The sequence below is a fragment of the Trifolium pratense genome, linkage group LG3 (assembly GCF_020283565.1).
Source record: "Trifolium pratense cultivar HEN17-A07 linkage group LG3, ARS_RC_1.1, whole genome shotgun sequence".
NCBI lineage: Eukaryota > Viridiplantae > Streptophyta > Magnoliopsida > Fabales > Fabaceae > Trifolium > Trifolium pratense.
The window spans coordinates 19,591,912-19,611,036 of NC_060061.1; the positions used below are offsets into that span (position 1 = coordinate 19,591,912).

The window sequence follows — 19,125 nt, forward strand, 5'->3', positions numbered from 1 at the left end:
CACAAGCACACTTTGAAGTTAAGTGAAAGGATAAGATGGTAATTAAACTATGCCTATATAAGGTCATCACACTCACTCTACCTCCTATTTTCATAAAGCAATTTCAGAGCACCTCACCCCAACACTCTCTTCTCTCTCCGTGTCCTTCATTACCACCCCCAACATCAAAGCTCACCCCACTAATATCACTTCAATGTTGCATGCAAGTTAGGAATTGAATTCTTTGAGTCTCAAGAAGCAAGGTTAGAACCTATAACTTCCTTCTCTCCTTCCCTCTGCCACGCAATTATCTCCCTCTCCACCTTCCCAAATCATTCTTAGCCTCCAAACCCTTATTCACTAAACTGCTCATTCATTTCCAATCCTTCAACTTATGGTGGTTGCATGTGAAATTAAAGCACTTATGAACCTTTGGGTATTTGATATAAACTGGGATTTAAAGTGGAAGTGAACAGAAATGGAAGCTTGGTTTGGTGAAGTTTGGAAGAATTTATGTAAAAACCAGTATTTCTGGACATACCCTCACTAAAAAGGTAATTACTCATTCTCTGTAACTTCAATTGAGATTCCGCTTGTTGTTACGGTTAGCTAACAAAATTCCAGTCGTTTGGGATACCAGCCTCGTGAGATTTGGTGGAGAAATAAGGTCTGTGCGAATTTTTGAAATGAAAGGTTCAATACAGGATTTTGCAGAATTCGTGTTTGGACAGGGCTGCACTTAAATGGTGATTTCTCACTCTCTATAATTCTGTTTGAAATCTCGTTTGTTTCTATGGATAGCTAACTCAATTACGGTCGTCTTGGTTCTGGTTTGGTATATTATGGATGAGGAATGAGCTCAGAGGACGCATTTAAAGTTGGAGGTCTGAAGCTGCGTTATGCAGAAAATTCTGTTGCGAATTTGCGTATTCGAGTGGCACAATCATATGGTTGTTAAGCGTGCGGGACAACTCGGTACTGCAATTCATATCAGGTGGGTTCCCTTAGAGCCTTAAACTCTAGTTAGTTTAGTACCATAGTTTCCCGAAATCAAGAATATGTATGACAACATTAGTTTAGAAAGTAAGTTAAGATATTCCCCAAAAGTATGATGCATGATAACATTAAGGGTTTTAGGATTATAATGTGTGTGAGGTGGATTAAATCCCCAAGTCCACCTCTACTATAAATGATGGATATTGGTTAATGACTATGACTGGATGAATATGGTTTGTAGGTGGCAATCTAATGAATTTATATAGAAAATGCAAAACAGAGTACTTAACTGGTGTATTCGCTAAGCGAGAATTAACTTCGCTGGGCGATTATAGCAGGACAGTACACTGCATAATTGCTACTTTTCAAACTTAGCCACTCGTTTTAAACCCTTATTTATTCTGGAACTTTTCCATAGACAATATACTGATATACTAGGTTTATAGCGTCAAACACACTTCAGGAAATTACGTATCAGGAATCAGGACAATTTAGAAATACCTTGGAAGGGAATTCATGGGCAGAATAACAATCAGGATTATCAAGTTAAGTTAGGAAAGTCAGTCAATCATGGTGGTTACTTTTGTACCACGTTATGAGATTCAGTAGAATCCAATTATGTTATGATTGTGAGCTTCAGCCGTGTCGATGTATATTATTATCGCAGACGGATATGTCAGGCCTCTGAGACCGGCTCACCTCAGAGTGTCTTTGTTATGAATAAAACGAACAAGATAATAATTTGTGATACACCTTTATGATATTATGTTATGTTATGAATTACGTTATAAAATTATGTTATGGACTCACTATCAGGATCAGAGAACTATATTAGTTCATTAGTTGCCCCCGGTGTAAATACCAATAGTGACTGGGTAGTAGGAATCCACTGAGACGAAGTGACTGTTCTCATCCCCCACTTATTTGATTTCAGATAAGCAGGTTGATCGAGATATCTTGGTTTGTTAGCACGAAGATTCAGATACGTGGATTACGTTATGGAGCTGACATCATGTTAATCTTATTATTATATAAGATTCAGTTTATTTGAGTTTAGTAGTTAGCTCAATCATGTATTCATTTAGTGGATTATTGTAATCCTATTGATGTATTTGATCTTTATGTAGTGAAAAATTAATGTTTCCCGATTCAGTTATGTACACTCTTGTTGATATTCTAGATAAATTGACATGAGATGTTATAATTGGTATCAGAGCAGGTCGATTCAGTATCGGACCTTGCCGCGGATCATTAAAATTCAATCCAAAGTAGTATGGACCCTTTGGAGTCTGAACTGTTTACGTTGAAATCATTACGTGCTGAGCCCGATCAACTCGGTATCGTGTATGGTAGGCAGGGTATTACGGTTGAGAACCGAAGCGGACCAAGGAGGTCTCGTAGCAAGAACATGGTAGAAGCGCTAACTCATAAGGAAGTAAGAGAGAAGATCTCTAGAAGCGGATGTTGGAGTTTCAGCAGTCGACGCTACAGGAGTAAGTAACACCAATAAGTGGTTCGTAGAATTTGGAATAGTATGTAGCATAATACCAGTAGTAAGGGGCATGTCAGGAGATGCACGAACCGAATGCGCTCAACTGACGGTAGCATGTATAAGAATGTGGAGAATTCTGGGACTGAAAAATTATAGTAGGTCTGATGGGCGCATTAATATAGATGATGGAATTATGAGAACGGCGCGCCCAGTATATTGAAGTGTGGTACACCAGTATTATCCAACCAGCAAATATGTATGACGTGAACCTAATTACAAGAAGCACCTTAATTCAAATAAGAATTAACAGGAGTCACTGAACCCAAAACTTTTTCGAATTTGTTTAACCTTCATTTCAGCCCAGTAGCTTTCCCCAGTGGCGTAGGTCAATTAAATACACTATCGGAGAAAGACAAACTAGACTTCATGCATTACCTTAATTCCTAATGTTAGCCTGTTGCACCATTCGAGTAGAACAAGAACACTAGACGCCCCAATAAGATAAGTTCAGCCTCGCAGTTCTTAACTATAGTACTCAAGGAAGATCATTAGCAGCCAAGTCTCGTATAGAATAATGATTGGAATTTAATTCTAATGCTATCAGTCACCTAAGGCGACATATTAAATGTCATTATCATTTGCTTCAGGAACAAGTAACGCAGTTTAGTACTAACTTCAACAAGTCGCCAAATATTTTTTCGTATTCAAACCTCTCAGCTAAAAAAAAAAAAAAAAAACCCAACATATTCAGTCAAATCTTTTGTGAGAGTTGCTTAGCTAAGTGCTAATGAGAATCAGGTATGTTCCAATTCAAGAGATTTGTCATTGGAAGGAAATCATGAAGTATGAACATTAAGTTCCACGAACCTATCTAATTTTAGTAGAGAGGTAAATCCTTTCGGTGCCTTGAGACCCATCACTTACATTTAGTGTAAGAACTCAATTAAGTTGCGGACCTTTCTAGTTCCTCAATATGAGCGAATCATATTCAAATTTAGAGTGTTATCCTTATGTAACTGTGACAAAATGTCTCCAGCTTTCCAGGTTTGTTATAAGTAATCGATTCAGACTTATGTAAGTTTGAATTGCTTGTTAAGAGTAAATGATTAATGTTCCTTTAAGAACTATCAGCTATTCTAGTTGACCTGCAAGTTAACATCCTTAAGTGGTCTAACGTAGAGTAACTCTAGCCAGTATGTCATGTCGAACTTCATAGCATTAACACTATGTTCCCCACCAAGAAATTTTCCAATCTTTTAGTTTCATTACTAATTACCGGTTCAGAACCACATAAGTTTAATTAATTATTCAGGTTCATGCATAATTTCAGTTTAAGTTCTCACGTGTCTTGTTAACTTGTTAAACATCGTAAGGTACCTCGAACGTTGGAAACGTTAATGCAATCAATTCAGTTCACCTTTCTTTATGAGATCTTACCAACTCATTTCGGATAAAAATCCAAGACCATCTAGAGATGTAAAAGTAGTATCAAGATTGGTGCTAATGGTACGAACCTTTCAATCCCAGTCACTGTAACCAAGTTAGACCAATGTAAGTCTGGAAATGTTAGCCAATAAATATGAATAATTCTTTGGAAAATCGTCGGATATCTTTATGACCGATTAATTAGCATCATCAAGCAGCCCAAAGTTAGGCAACTTAATTAGTAGTAGTATCACCATTAGTAAACCAAGACAATTGTGTTTGACAGTTCGTTAGCAATCAGTTTATTAGATAACCTATTCACACCAGCCAGTGTCTCATATTTTTGTGTGTACCCCCCAACCAGGCCAGATACCGACCTAAAGAAATTTGTTATGTAACAAAGTAATTGTCGGGAACAATAAAGAAAGTAAATACAGAAAGAGGATTGACTGTAGTTGAGGACCGTGAAGTGATAAGTCAAACAGTAACCAACTCGCCAAGAATATCGCTGTTCGAAGTAAGAGTCGTGGTTGAAACAACTCAGTGATCACAACCAAACGTAATGGTAAGCAGAGACAAATGCTAGGAAATTGGTAATATGAAACAAATGTAGACCGTATGAGTTGACGTGTTGCGGACATGTAAGATTATGGTAACGTGTTAAGTATGCGGTGGTGTGGCTGACATCACGAAGGGATGCAAGTATTACCTTGTGATGTCTAGGTACAAGAAGTAATAACAAAAGGAGTAAGGACGGACAAAATAAGACGATGTGTGACATTGTCCGGGAAATTGTAGGCTAAGGCTGTAATGACACAGTCTGAAGAAGATTGTAAGTAGTTGATATCAGAGTGCGCAGCCAATATTTGACAAGAATATAGTCAACAGATTTGCTTGTAGGTCAAAAACTCTTTCAAAGAGGAAAGATTTATTCCAAAGGATTGGATGTGAAAGTCGATAAGATAATCAAAGAACGTATGACGAGTGACGGTTTACCCTTAAAGCTAGGGGTCACGTTGGGAAAATAGTTCTTGAAAAGTTTGATGCGGTGAACTAGTAATAAAGTAATTATGCTCCGTTGTTAATGTGCAAAGTGCGGAAAAAGAGACTATTGTGCCGTGAGTGTTCGAACGGAGAAGGGATAACGGAAAAGACTACTATGAGATAAGTGCGCACCTAAGAGTTGTAATATTGAATAAGGTTGTGAATTCGACGTCATGAAAATGGATGAGTAGGATTTCAAAAGTGGCATAAATAACTACTAAACGAAATAACAAGTAATGATAAGTGATCTGGGACGACAGATTATAATCTGATAAAAGGTGAAGTTTAGAATCTGGACGGGGGTATAGACAATTTACTTTGGTGATGAATGAATAAGTTCTGGAATTTCGAGGACGAAATTCTTTTAAGGGGGATAGATTGTAACATCCCAACTTTAATTAATAGGAAAATATTAATTAGAGATGTTATTGGAAACTAAATAGAAATGAGAGTACAAGTATTAAGGGATACTCAAATGACACAAGCACACTTTGAAGTTAAGTGAAAGGATAAGATGGTAATTAAACTATGCCTATATAAGGTCATCACACTCACTCTACCTCCTATTTTCATAAAGCAATTTCAGAGCACCTCACCCCAACACTCTCTTCTCTCTCCGTGTCCTTCATTACCACCCCCAACATCAAAGCTCACCCCACTAATATCACTTCAATGTTGCATGCAAGTTAGGAATTGAATTCTTTGAGTCTCAAGAAGCAAGGTTAGAACCTATAACTTCCTTCTCTCCTTCCCTCTGCCACGCAATTATCTCCCTCTCCACCTTCCCAAATCATTCTTAGCCTCCAAACCCTTATTCACTAAACTGCTCATTCATTTCCAATCCTTCAACTTATGGTGGTTGCATGTGAAATTAAAGCACTTATGAACCTTTGGGTATTTGATATAAACTGGGATTTAAAGTGGAAGTGAACAGAAATGGAAGCTTGGTTTGGTGAAGTTTGGAAGAATTTATGTAAAAACCAGTATTTCTGGACATACCCTCACTAAAAAGGTAATTACTCATTCTCTGTAACTTCAATTGAGATTCCGCTTGTTACGGTTAGCTAACAAAATTCCAGTCGTTTGGGATACCAGCCTCGTGAGATTTGGTGGAGAAATAAGGTCTGTGCGAATTTTTGAAATGAAAGGTTCAATACAGGATTTTGCAGAATTCGTGTTTGGACAGGGCTGCACTTAAATGGTGATTTCTCACTCTCTATAATTCTGTTTGAAATCTCGTTTGTTTCTATGGATAGCTAACTCAATTACGGTCGTCTTGGTTCTGGTTTGGTATATTATGGATGAGGAATGAGCTCAGAGGACGCATTTAAAGTTGGAGGTCTGAAGCTGCGTTATGCAGAAAATTCTGTTGCGAATTTGCGTATTCGAGTGGCACAATCATATGGTTGTTAAGCGTGCGGGACAACTCGGTACTGCAATTCATATCAGGTGGGTTCCCTTAGAGCCTTAAACTCTAGTTAGTTTAGTACCATAGTTTCCCGAAATCAAGAATATGTATGACAACATTAGTTTAGAAAGTAAGTTAAGATATTCCCCAAAAGTATGATGCATGATAACATTAAGGGTTTTAGGATTATAATGTGTGTGAGGTGGATTAAATCCCCAAGTCCACCTCTACTATAAATGATGGATATTGGTTAATGACTATGACTGGATGAATATGGTTTGTAGGTGGCAATCTAATGAATTTATATAGAAAATGCAAAACAGAGTACTTAACTGGTGTATTCGCTAAGCGAGAATTAACTTCGCTGGGCGATTATAGCAGGACAGTACACTGCATAATTGCTACTTTTCAAACTTAGCCACTCGTTTTAAACCCTTATTTATTCTGGAACTTTTCCATAGACAATATACTGATATACTAGGTTTATAGCGTCAAACACACTTCAGGAAATTACGTATCAGGAATCAGGACAATTTAGAAATACCTTGGAAGGGAATTCATGGGCAGAATAACAATCAGGATTATCAAGTTAAGTTAGGAAAGTCAGTCAATCATGGTGGTTACTTTTGTACCACGTTATGGGATTCAGTAGAATCCAATTATGTTATGATTGTGAGCTTCAGCCGTGTCGATGTATATTATTATCGCAGACGGATATGTCAGGCCTCTGAGACCGGCTCACCTCAGAGTGTCTTTGTTATGAATAAAACGAACAAGATAATAATTTGTGATACACCTTTATGATATTATGTTATGTTATGAATTACGTTATAAAATTATGTTATGGACTCACTATCAGGATCAGAGAACTATATTAGTTCATTAGTTGCCCCCGGTGTAAATACCAATAGTGACTGGGTAGTAGGAATCCACTGAGACGAAGTGACTGTTCTCATCCCCCACTTATTTGATTTCAGATAAGCAGGTTGATCGAGATATCTTGGTTTGTTAGCACGAAGATTCAGATACGTGGATTACGTTATGGAGCTGACATCATGTTAATCTTATTATTATATAAGATTCAGTTTATTTGAGTTTAGTAGTTAGCTCAATCATGTATTCATTTAGTGGATTATTGTAATCCTATTGATGTATTTGATCTTTATGTAGTGAAAAATTAATGTTTCCCGATTCAGTTATGTACACTCTTGTTGATATTCTAGATAAATTGACATGAGATGTTATACTTGTGTATTTATGTTGGGTTTCAAATGTGAGTGGTTAAGTCCCACATCGATTATGTATGGGAAGAATGTTGAATTTATAAGAGAGGTGACCCATTAGGTTTTGGATGGGGATGTGGCGTCTCTGTCTCTTTGAGATCCTGAAGCATTGTCTCATTGTTTCTCCCAAGCTCCCTCAAACTCCCCAACAATTTAATGACTATGCAAAGTGGGTTTGTGCAAACAAATAACCCGCCACATGTATGGTTATGACTTGATGGAGAAAACCTAAATCCCTAACTTTAGTTTTCTTCGTCTTCCTTTTTATTCTTTTTATTCCCCATCGCCATGTTTTTGCAACCCGTGTGGTTGTGCTATCCAACTCCCATGACTTAAATTGATCCTACTCCCTAACACACCATTCTCCTTCGGTCGTTGCCGCCACTGCCCTTATCCTCTTCATCATATCCCACCAACCAACATAACACCAAGTTCTCAAAACCAGAACTTTCACAACACTGATTATCTCCTTACTAGCAATAGTATAACTAACAACAAGAATATCTTGAAACAAATAATGTGAGCGAAAACGTACTTGCGGAACATTTGAAAGAACTCAAAGACCAAAGACATATGAGGTTTGCACGGAGAGGATGCTGAAAATTGCGACAAACGTAGTTGTCGTGACAAAGGACAGATGATTCGGTGGTAGGAAAGGAAAGGGATGCAAGAGGGTCTTGGAACAATGGCGGATTTGAAGCAATTTAATTTTATTAGTTAATCATTAGTTAAATAGAACGCCGATGTGACGCTATGTGAGTCCATTTAATTTTATTAGTATTTTTTTTTATTAAATAAAAGGTATCCATTCAATGTACCAAAAAAAAAGGTATCATTTCATTCAAATTGATAATAATTTAATTTTATTAGTTAATCATTAAAATAAATTATACTATAAAATAAACTAATGACATGAAAAATAACATCTTCTAATCAACTTTGCCATGTCAATGCCACATCATCAATTGAAATGTCACATCATTAAAATGAGAGGAGAACTATAAGAAAATGTTAATTTTTAAAGGTTTAAATATGAAAACAGTCCCTGCAATTATGCCTTGTTTTGATTTAGGTCCTTGTAAAATAAAAAGTTTGTTTTTAATCCTGCAAAATTGCAAAATTTTTAAAATGGTCCCTGAACTGAAATAATTGCTGACATGTTAAATTTAAGATTATTTGGTAGATGCTGATTGTGCTTGTTTGTTGATGTGACTTTAATTAATTTATTTTTATTTAACTTTTCTGTTTCAAAATACATTTTTGTTTTTAATAAATGTTTTAAACTAGAAAAACAAAAAACAGAAAATCTGTTAACTCTCTTATGTTTGTTCATCTTGTTCCTCACAAACACTAACACTGCCCTCCCTACAAATTTAAGAAAAAAACCCAGAATGAATCAAATCAAGTAAAAAAAGAAAATCTAAGACAGAAACCCAAAACGAGGCGGAAAAAAAATGAGTGGCTATTTCAGCTTGCATTCAACAAATCCTAATTTTGATTTTGTCTCTTTCAATCCTAATTTTGATTTTGTCCCTTTCAATGGAGGAACCCTACGATTTCCATCTTCTTCCTTTTCCTTTTAAATTCTGTTTTTTTTTTAATTCATATTTAAGCCTTTTTAATTAACCCATTTCTATTTTAAATAAATTAATTTTCCATTTTTTAATTTATCTTGTTTTTCTAAAAAATGAAAAATGTAATTTTTAATTTAAAAGTTAAATGAAAATTACATGTAAATATCCACATCATCAAATAATCCTAATCAATATATGTCAAATCATCAACAATTTGACATGTCAGCAAAAATCCAACTCAAGGACCTTTTTAAAATTTTTGAGATTTTACAGGACTAATATCAAATTTTTTATTTTACAGGGACCAAAATTAAAACAAGGCATAATTGCAGGGACTGTTTTCATATTTAAGCCATTTTTAAAATACAAGGACCAAAAGGTTGAGAATACATTTATTATTTGCTTTAAAAAAATACATTTATTATTTTAAACCAAAGTTCCGTTGTTCCGCGTGCAACTACAGAGACTAATCTCTTCGAGGTAACTGATATCGATTTAAGGGGTTGACCTCTCCCAACAAATGTTTTTCCATACGCACCGACCAGGGATCGAACCCAACACCAAATGATTAAGGGACCCAAGTATCTACCACTTGTGTCACACTATGTTGGTAAATACATTTATTATTTATTGAGTCAAATTATTTTTTATATTTGCTTAAGGAAAATATTTATATAAGCAACTGTATTTTCAATATGATTTGATGTACATTAACAAGTAGTAACAAATTAACAATTTTTTTTTATTAAAATAAAAAAATTATATATACAACTCACTAACACCATTATGTTGTTGGAAATTCTATATATAGCAAGATGATTTGTATTCATCAAGATGAAAAAAATTTAAACAAGTATAATAATAGATTTTTGTTGGAATATTAACTTGTCGGTTGTCATAAGACATAAATTTAGAAAGTTGAACTTGTTTTTTCTCCACTATAAAGTATATTTTTTATATCAGAATTTGGCATTCACTTCAATTCCAAAAATGGAGATTCTATCATCTTTGCGCATTTCTGAAACTACTCTTGCAACCTTAGTCCTTGTATTGCTTTTCAGCATTCCCACACAAGCACAAGAATGTATGTTTTTTATTTATTTATTTATAAATATCTTGTTAATTTAAACAATTAAAATAATAGGAAAATCAAAATTACACATTGGTAAAACATATGGATCCAATTAAATATTTTTTATTCTTCATCATATTAGGTTATTATGTTCTTCTTTGGTCTATAATTTTAAGACTCCAATCACTTGGAGCATTTGTTTGTCTCTAAATATTAAAAAAAATAAATTATATTTTTATATACATTAGTATTCATTTTCTAAATGTGTCATTTATATATTAATACTACTAATTTGTCTTACAATATGAAAAGTCAATATTATACATAAAGTGTAATTTATTGATAGTCGTACATAAGTTATACCCAAAAAAATGTCAAATGATCCTATAAATAGAGACAAAGAGAATACTAGTATCATTGATTAATGTTTTTCATTCCATAATTGGTTTATTATGTTAATATTGCAGATATTCTTTCCAAACAAAAATCAACTCAACATGCCTTATCCGTGTCACAGGTGCTCATGATTAAGTTAATAATTTTGTTCTTAGAAACAATAATATTAATATTGTTTAATTAATACATGTCATTATTGTTTCATATAGATTGGAAAAGCATCTAAGATGATTAATCCATATGACTCTATATTAGAATTTCTAAATTCTTCAAGCTTTCCAAATCGGACATCATTTTCACATGACTTTTTGTTTGGTACTGGTACTTCTGCCCTTCAAGTAAGTGTTAAAATTTCATAGACATAGATATAGCTCTAGTAAAAAAAGAAGATGTGGGCTAACTATATTTTTTATCCTATAAAATGATCAAGTTTCATTTTTCGTTCCCTAAAAAAACAATTGCAATTTTTATTCCTTACATAATTATCATGTAATTAGTTTTAGTCCGGAAGAGGTATGATGAAACAAAACATGTTTAATAATCCTTAACTTATAAATTTTTTAATAATTTCTTATAGAATTGTATAAAATATTATAAATAGTTTCTCCTCAAATATTATTTTTAATATGAGATGAATTCAATATGGATTTTAAGATGCCAAATTAAATACCATATAAAAGTAACAAAAATCTTGACCTAGAAATCAAATTCTGTGGAGAAACTTTTTATAATATTCTAAATATGTTTGGAAAAAATTATTCAAAAATATATGTTGACTTTTTTTTAAAGGTAAAAATATATGTTGACTTAACAATCAGGACTAAAATTACTTTTGCTGAATAATTTTTAGGGACGAAAAATTGCACAAAATTTAAATGGAAGAAAAATGAACATAATAATTTATTGGATGAAAAACATATATTTAACACAAAAATTTAAGGTATTATATAAGTTAATTTATTACTAACTAGTTTTTGGTAACATTAGATTGAAGGAGGACTTCATGAAGGAGGAAGAGGACTTGGTATATGGGATGAAATAATTAAACAAAACAAAGGTTAGAAATTCAATCATTTAATAATTTCAATACTTTAGAGTTTTGTTTGGTATGGTACTCAACATCAATAATTTAATTTCATGTCATTTTTTATATTTATGTTTTTAAAATGTAAATTTAAGTTTTAGACTAATTTTTTATTTAGGTTACGCGTATCTAATATAAAATAACAAATATCAGGATACACATTTTTATTACTCTAATTAGTAAATATATTTACTAGTAGTATGTCAAAAGTCAAAGTTCATCCTATGAAGTGAGGAACATATACTATATAGAGTAAATAATAAATTTGTACTATTTGGTACACTGTACACATGTTAAGCAAGAGTTGTTATATAAATTTGTGGGATTAAATGAGTATTTCAAGCTTTTCGCTCATATTTGGGGGGATGAGTCCCACCAAAAAATCACTTTCTTGCCCCTCTCACAATGCAACCAAAGGAGGTAAACACAAATTTCAATAAACTTTTTATACTCTCTACCATCAATATCCGTCAACTTTCTCTTGAAACAAACGGGTCATTACTTCTATTTTACCTATCCATCTTTGAATATGTAGTAATGACATTTGATATTTATATCCATATTAGAATATAATCTCAGTTTCAGTGGTTAATTACAGTCATTTTTTTTCTTTCTTCTTGAAAAGCAGGTTTGTATTTAGATGTTGCTAAGTTTCCATCAAAGATTGAACATTACAAGCGATATAAGGTCAGTGCACCAATAGTGGATTTATATGCTTTTTGTTTTGCATACACATTAAATATTTTACTTTTTATTAGAAAATATTATTATATTGATGAAAATGAAAGTCAATCATCTTCGCGGTAACTCTTGAGTCTAAGCATAAAGCTAAGATTATACTTTATTTACTATACATTATATAGAGATTAAGAACACCAATCTTATTATTCATTGAATTTTGGTTATCTTATATATTACTCAACATGTAATGGATCTAATAGATTTACAGTGTGTATTGTAAAAAAAAAGGATTGATAGTGTAGGAAAATATAAGAAAAAGTATGCATCTTGTATTTGATTAATTTTTTCATTTAACTTTACTTGTTTTAATTTCTATGGTTTTGTAGGAGGACGTGCAACATTTGAAGAAGCTAGGAATAAATTCTTACAGAATGTCTATCTCTTGGAGTAGAGTATTACCAGGTAAAAGTTTCAAATCAAAAAAATCTAACAAGTAAAAAGTTATGCAAATTATATTGTCTAAAAAACAATGTTATGCAAATTATAATTTGGTCATTCTTTATGCTATGTGTAGTGTTTTACTTATTGTTCTTCATACTCTTCTGCTTCATTTTTTTAGATAATCTTCTTCTTAAATTATCAAAAAATATTATTCTTAAAATTGTATTTCATATGCCAACAAATTATGTGACTGTATATTAATTTTTTACAATATTTAACCATACATTTATTTTTGTCTCAATTTTCAATGACCAATTATATAGATGGAACCTTGAAAGGAGGTATAAATCAAGAAGGTATCAACTTCTACAACAATTTGATCAATGAGCTACTTGAAAATGGTATGACTTGAAGCATCCGATATTCATTGCAATAATTAGTTTCAACGTAAATTTTGTTTAAAATACATGCAACAATTTTTATTTTACTTTATGTGATCCAACTAAATGTGCAGGTATTGAACCATTTGTTGGTATTATGCACGCTGACTATCCATTAGCTCTTAATCAAAAGCTTGGTGGCTTCTCAAATCGTTCCATTGTGTAAGTTTACCACAATATATCATGTCTTTTTGATATTTTTGTTTTCAATAAATTGATCTAACCTTATAACTATGCTAATACTTATTTTGTTTATGTAAAAAAATATATCAAATTTCAGGAAACATTACAAGGATTATAGTGAACTTCTATTCAAAACATATGGAGATCGAGTGAAACATTGGATTACAGTGAATGAAATAGAAGTCACATCTCTATTTACATTCATGCTCAGCCGCGATCCTTTATCTACTGATCAAGCATGCCAAAATACTAAAATATGTACACAAGTATATACTGTATTTCATAATTTACTCATTTCCCATGCTACAACGTCAGAGTTATACAGAACAAAATTCCAAGTAAGACATATTTTGGAAATTGCATGTTACATATATAACATAAACATTAACTCCAAATTAAAAAATATATATGTAGATTAACAGTTGAGATTCACAACAATGCAACTAAAGGGAGTCTGAACCATTGATATAAGTAATGATTATTGTTACACTTAATTTAGTAAAATAAAATAAATTGACATTAACAATTATCAAAATTAGTGAAAGATTTATAAAATAAGGAGAATTTAAAATAAGAAATAAAATTCTTGTCAAAAATAAAATAAATTTATTTACCATCAAATATTTTATACAGACAATACAAAGGGGGGAAATTGGACTCTCTCTTTCATCAGGAAGATATGTCCCATATAGTTCCAAATCAGAGGATGTGGTTGCTGCTCAAAGACTAATGGATTTCTATTGGGGATGGTTAGTGCATTTTACTTACCCTACAAATGACACACCTTTTGTGTTTTTAGCACTAGTTCGATTTCAAAGTTACGCTTTAATCTTTTTCATCCTCTTTTGAGGGTCAATACATATGCATAACAAAAAAATTAATTAGCATTTTTTTTTCAAACTTGCAGGGTTTTAGATCCAATCTTCCATGGAGACTATCCAAAAATAATGAAAGAGATAGTTGGAAATAGGCTACCAAAATTCACTGAAAAGGAGAAACACATGTTAAAAGGAAGCACAGACTTTATTGGCGTTAATTATTATACTTCTCACTTTGCTAGACATGAACCAAATAGAACCAATGTTATGTTTGACAATTATGATGCCCTAGCTGTTTCAGAAGGCAAGTTTTTGCTCTAACTAAATTCTACTTTAAAAAAAGAGTAAAGTTAATTGGTATACAAAGACATCACTATACAAAATTGTTAGTGAGGTTGATACCACAAACTTTATCAATCAAACTATACTTATTTAATATGTCAGATTATAATATAATAGAACGATTGATTATTTGCATATTCCTTGTCATCATTTCGTAATTGCAGTTTTTAATGCTGAAGGAAAAACCCTTGGTTATAAGGTGAGAAAATAATGATGAGTTTAGAAGAAGCACATATGTTCGGGGAATAACGTTACTATTTTATTCTTACTTCTTGTTCGATGTTGATAATTTGCAGGATCAGTACAGTATGGACTATGTCTATCCTGAAGGACTATATAATGTTTTAATCTACATTAAGAAAAAGTACAATAATCCCAAAATATACATTACTGAAAATGGTTGGTAGTGCATTCTATTACTTCTATTACATTATAAGGAATATCTATATTTTATGCTACAAAAGAAATTAATCAATATACTTTTTGTAAAATCCTCTTTGTGTAGGTATTACTTCTACAAAAATCCCAAATCCATTAAAGGACGAACACCGAACTGCTTACATTGCCGCACATATAAATGCTACTAAGGCAGCAATTGAGTAAGAATTTTTTCATATCTTTAGAAATCTATGGGTGACACAATAATAAATATCACGATACAATTAACTGTTTTTTTTTTAATTAATGATCTATTCTCTTAATACATGCACACATTTTAGATTTTTTTTAATTGCCCCTAATTTTTTTTACAATAATACCCCTGTTTTCAAAAAAAATTGCCATAATACCCCTCCTTTTGAACAAGATATTTTAAAGTCAAATGATAAGGATATAGGAACTTAGAAAGTAATATAATAAATTGACATCATATTTTTAATATGTGTACAAGTTCAAAATGTTTTTAATCGACTAAATGAGAGTAGTACAAAATTCAAAAAATAAAATATTAATTGTATTTTATTGTTTTTTTACTATGAATTCATTTAAAAACTTCTTGAAAAAGAAATATTAAAATTCTATAAGTTAAGATAATTTAGAAAGTAATATAAGAAATTGACATCATGATAAAATATATTTGAATAACTGTGTAATACTTTTCGGATTGTTCGAGCATAAATTTCAAACTAATTTTTGTATCAGAACTATTTGATTTTACTTAAAAGTGTATTGTTCACTTTAAAGAAGTTGCATCTGTTACATATTTATTTATTTGTTGTTGGTTCTAAATATATCTAATATCAAAGGACAACCAAATTTAAAGTGACGAAACTTAATACCCATTGGTGTGAAAGTTAGATGAATAAGAAATTATGTGATTTTATTACTTGTTTTCACAATAAACTAATATTCAATATTTTTATATGTTTACATTTATAGTGATGGTGTAAATGTTCAAGGATACTTTGTATGGTCAGCATTTGATACATTTGAATTTCAAATGGGCTATTCTGCACATTGGGGTCTTTATCATATTGATTTTAATGATAGTCTCAAGCGTATACCAACTGACGCAGCTAAATGGTACACAAAATATCTGACATGTGATTTGGGGCACTAAAACACCCTTTCGATTGAAATCAATTTAGAAAGGAAAGGAGACTAGTATAAATGGAGAAATGTAAAGGAATCTCACTTGAAATATAATTGTTCACAACATGTTGTTTATTTCATTTTTTTATTTGAAAAGTATTCACATTTGTAATTTGAATTTATACTAGTGTATATACTTTTGCGATGTTATAACACTTCATATTATTGATTAGATCATAATAAAAGATGTTATGTTTTGATATTAAAAAAATCAAAGAATAATTCTTAATTATTACAATAAATGCTTACATCATAAACTATTGAATCTATCCTAATGTACTAATTAAATTGCAAAGCAGAAAGAAATTTTAATGAATAAATAATAACTCGATGCCAAAACTCGTGCTCCTACTTCAATTGTCTATCTAAAAAATAGAAACTAGACATCGTAAAATTTACTATCTCAGTGAGTTCTTTACTAAAAACTATAAAGGTTAATCTCTCTATCATAGAGTTATAAATATAACTTTGCTAAGACTAAACACTAAGTCTCTTAACTCTAATGAGGTCCACTTCCTATTCCAAACCCAAGTTACTTGTTAACATTATGTAATTAAATTCCAATATAAATAAAAAGGTTAATCATCTTTTTGGTCCATGCAATATTGGGGTGTTAGTTTTTGTTTTAAAATATAAAATAGATTCCACCGTTGTCATATCAAACTCATTATTACTTTTAGTCTTTCATTTAAATTATTGGTTAAATATGTTTTTAATCCCTACATTTAAGAAGACTTTTAAAAATAGTCCCTTTCTTTAATTTTTTAATTATTTATAAATTCCTATATTTTATATCCGTTATTGGATTTGGTCCCTCCGTTTAGTTGATGCTCGGTAAGCAAACCAAATGCTCATGTGTCACTTGTGTATTTATGTTGGGTTTCAAATGTGAGTGGTTAAGTCCCACATCGATTATGTATGGGAAGAATGTTGAATTTATAAGAGAGGTGACCCATTAGGTTTTGGATGGGGATGTGGCGTCTCTGTCTCTTTGAGATCCTGAAGCATTGTCTCATTGTTTCTCCCAAGCTCCCTCGAACTCCCCAACAATTTAATGACTATGCAAAGTGGGTTTGTGCAAACAAATAACCCGCCACATGTATGGTTATGACTTGATGGAGAAAACCTAAATCCCTAACTTTAGTTTTCTTCGTCTTCCTTTTTATTCTTTTTATTCCCCATCGCCATGTTTTTGCAACCCGTGTGGTTGTGCTATCCAACTCCCATGACTTAAATTGATCCTACTCCCTAACACACCATTCTCCTTCGGTCGTTGCCGCCACTGCCCTTATCCTCTTCATCATATCCCACCAACCAACATAACACCAAGTTCTCAAAACCAGAACTTTCACAACACTGATTATCTCCTTACTAGCAATAGTATAACTAACAACAAGAATATCTTGAAACAAATAATGTGAGCGAAAACGTACTTGCGGAACATTTGAAAGAACTCAAAGACCAAAGACATATGAGGTTTGCACGGAGAGGATGCTGAAAATTGCGACAAACGTAGTTGTCGTGACAAAGGACAGATGATTCGGTGGTAGGAAAGGAAAGGGATGCAAGAGGGTCTTGGAACAATGGCGGATTTGAAGCAATTTAATTTTATTAGTTAATCATTAGTTAAATAGAACGCCGATGTGACGCTATGTGAGTCCATTTAATTTTATTAGTATTTTTTTTTATTAAATAAAAGGTATCCATTCAATGTACCAAAAAAAAAGGTATCCTTTCATTCAAATTGATAATAATTTAATTTTATTAGTTAATCATTAAAATAAATTATACTATAAAATAAACTAATGACATGAAAAATAACATCTTCTAATCAACTTTGCCATGTCAATGCCACATCATCAATTGAAATGTCACATCATTAAAATGAGAGGAGAACTATAAGAAAATGTTAATTTTTAAAGGTTTAAATATGAAAACAGTCCCTGCAATTATGCCTTGTTTTGATTTAGGTCCTTGTAAAATAAAAAGTTTGTTTTTAATCCTGCAAAATTGCAAAATTTTTAAAATGGTCCCTGAACTGAAATAATTGCTGACATGTTAAATTTAAGATTATTTGGCAGATGCTGATTGTGCTTGTTTGTTGATGTGACTTTAATTAATTTATTTTTATTTAACTTTTCTGTTTCAAAATACATTTTTGTTTTTAATAAATGTTTTAAACTAGAAAAACAAAAAACAGAAAATCTGTTAACTCTCTTATGTTTGTTCATCTTGTTCCTCACAAACACTAACACTGCCCTCCCTACAAATTTAAGCAAAAAACCCAGAATGAATCAAATCAAGCAAAAAAAGAAAATCTAAGACAGAAACCCAAAACGAGGCGGAAAAAAAATGAGTGGCTATTTCAGCTTGCATTCAACAAATCCTAATTTTGATTTTGTCTCTTTCAATCCTAATTTTGATTTTGTCCCTTTCAATGGAGGAACCCTACGATTTCCATCTTCTTCCTTTTCCTTTTAAATTCTGTTTTTTTTTTAATTCATATTTAAGCCTTTTTAATTAACCCATTTCTATTTTAAATAAATTAATTTTCCATTTTTTAATTTATCTTGTTTTTCTAAAAAATGAAAAATGTAATTTTTAATTTAAAAGTTAAATGAAAATTACATGTAAATATCCACATCATCAAATAATCTTAATCAATATATGTCAAATCATCAACAATTTGACATGTCAGCAAAAATCCAACTCAAGGACCTTTTTAAATTTTTTGAGATTTTACAGGACTAATATCAAATTTTTTATTTTACAGGGACCAAAATTAAAACAAGGCATAATTGCAGGGACTGTTTTCATATTTAAGCCATTTTTAAAATACAAGGACCAAAAGGTTGAGAATACATTTATTATTTGCTT

At 31.8% G+C, this 19,125-nt stretch overlaps 1 protein-coding gene and 1 long non-coding RNA gene across 4 annotated transcripts; both read left to right on the plus strand.

Annotated features, from left to right (window-relative positions):
* The first annotated feature begins 65 nt into the window (after positions 1–65).
* On the plus strand, positions 66–7,582 carry LOC123918637. Of its 3 annotated transcripts, none has more exons than XR_006812865.1 (7): positions 66–533; positions 604–725; positions 843–973; positions 1,910–5,948; positions 6,032–6,137; positions 6,255–6,385; positions 7,322–7,582. It is a non-coding gene; the product is annotated as an uncharacterized LOC123918637 (long non-coding RNA). The 3 variants fall into 3 exon arrangements; XR_006812864.1 differs by having other exon boundaries at positions 620–725; XR_006812863.1 differs by having other exon boundaries at positions 620–973.
* Positions 7,583–10,191: 2,609 nt separating this feature from the next.
* Positions 10,192–16,216, plus strand: LOC123918639 (furostanol glycoside 26-O-beta-glucosidase-like). Its single transcript, XM_045970719.1, has 15 exons — positions 10,192–10,285; positions 10,741–10,790; positions 10,879–11,007; positions 11,657–11,693; positions 12,382–12,440; positions 12,821–12,896; positions 13,199–13,276; positions 13,390–13,477; positions 13,596–13,836; positions 14,132–14,247; positions 14,406–14,620; positions 14,823–14,857; positions 14,955–15,057; positions 15,164–15,257; positions 16,036–16,216. Exons 1-15 carry the CDS (start codon positions 10,192–10,194, stop codon positions 16,214–16,216), a joined length of 1,596 nt encoding a protein of 531 aa, XP_045826675.1.
* Positions 16,217–19,125: the final 2,909 nt, after the last annotated feature.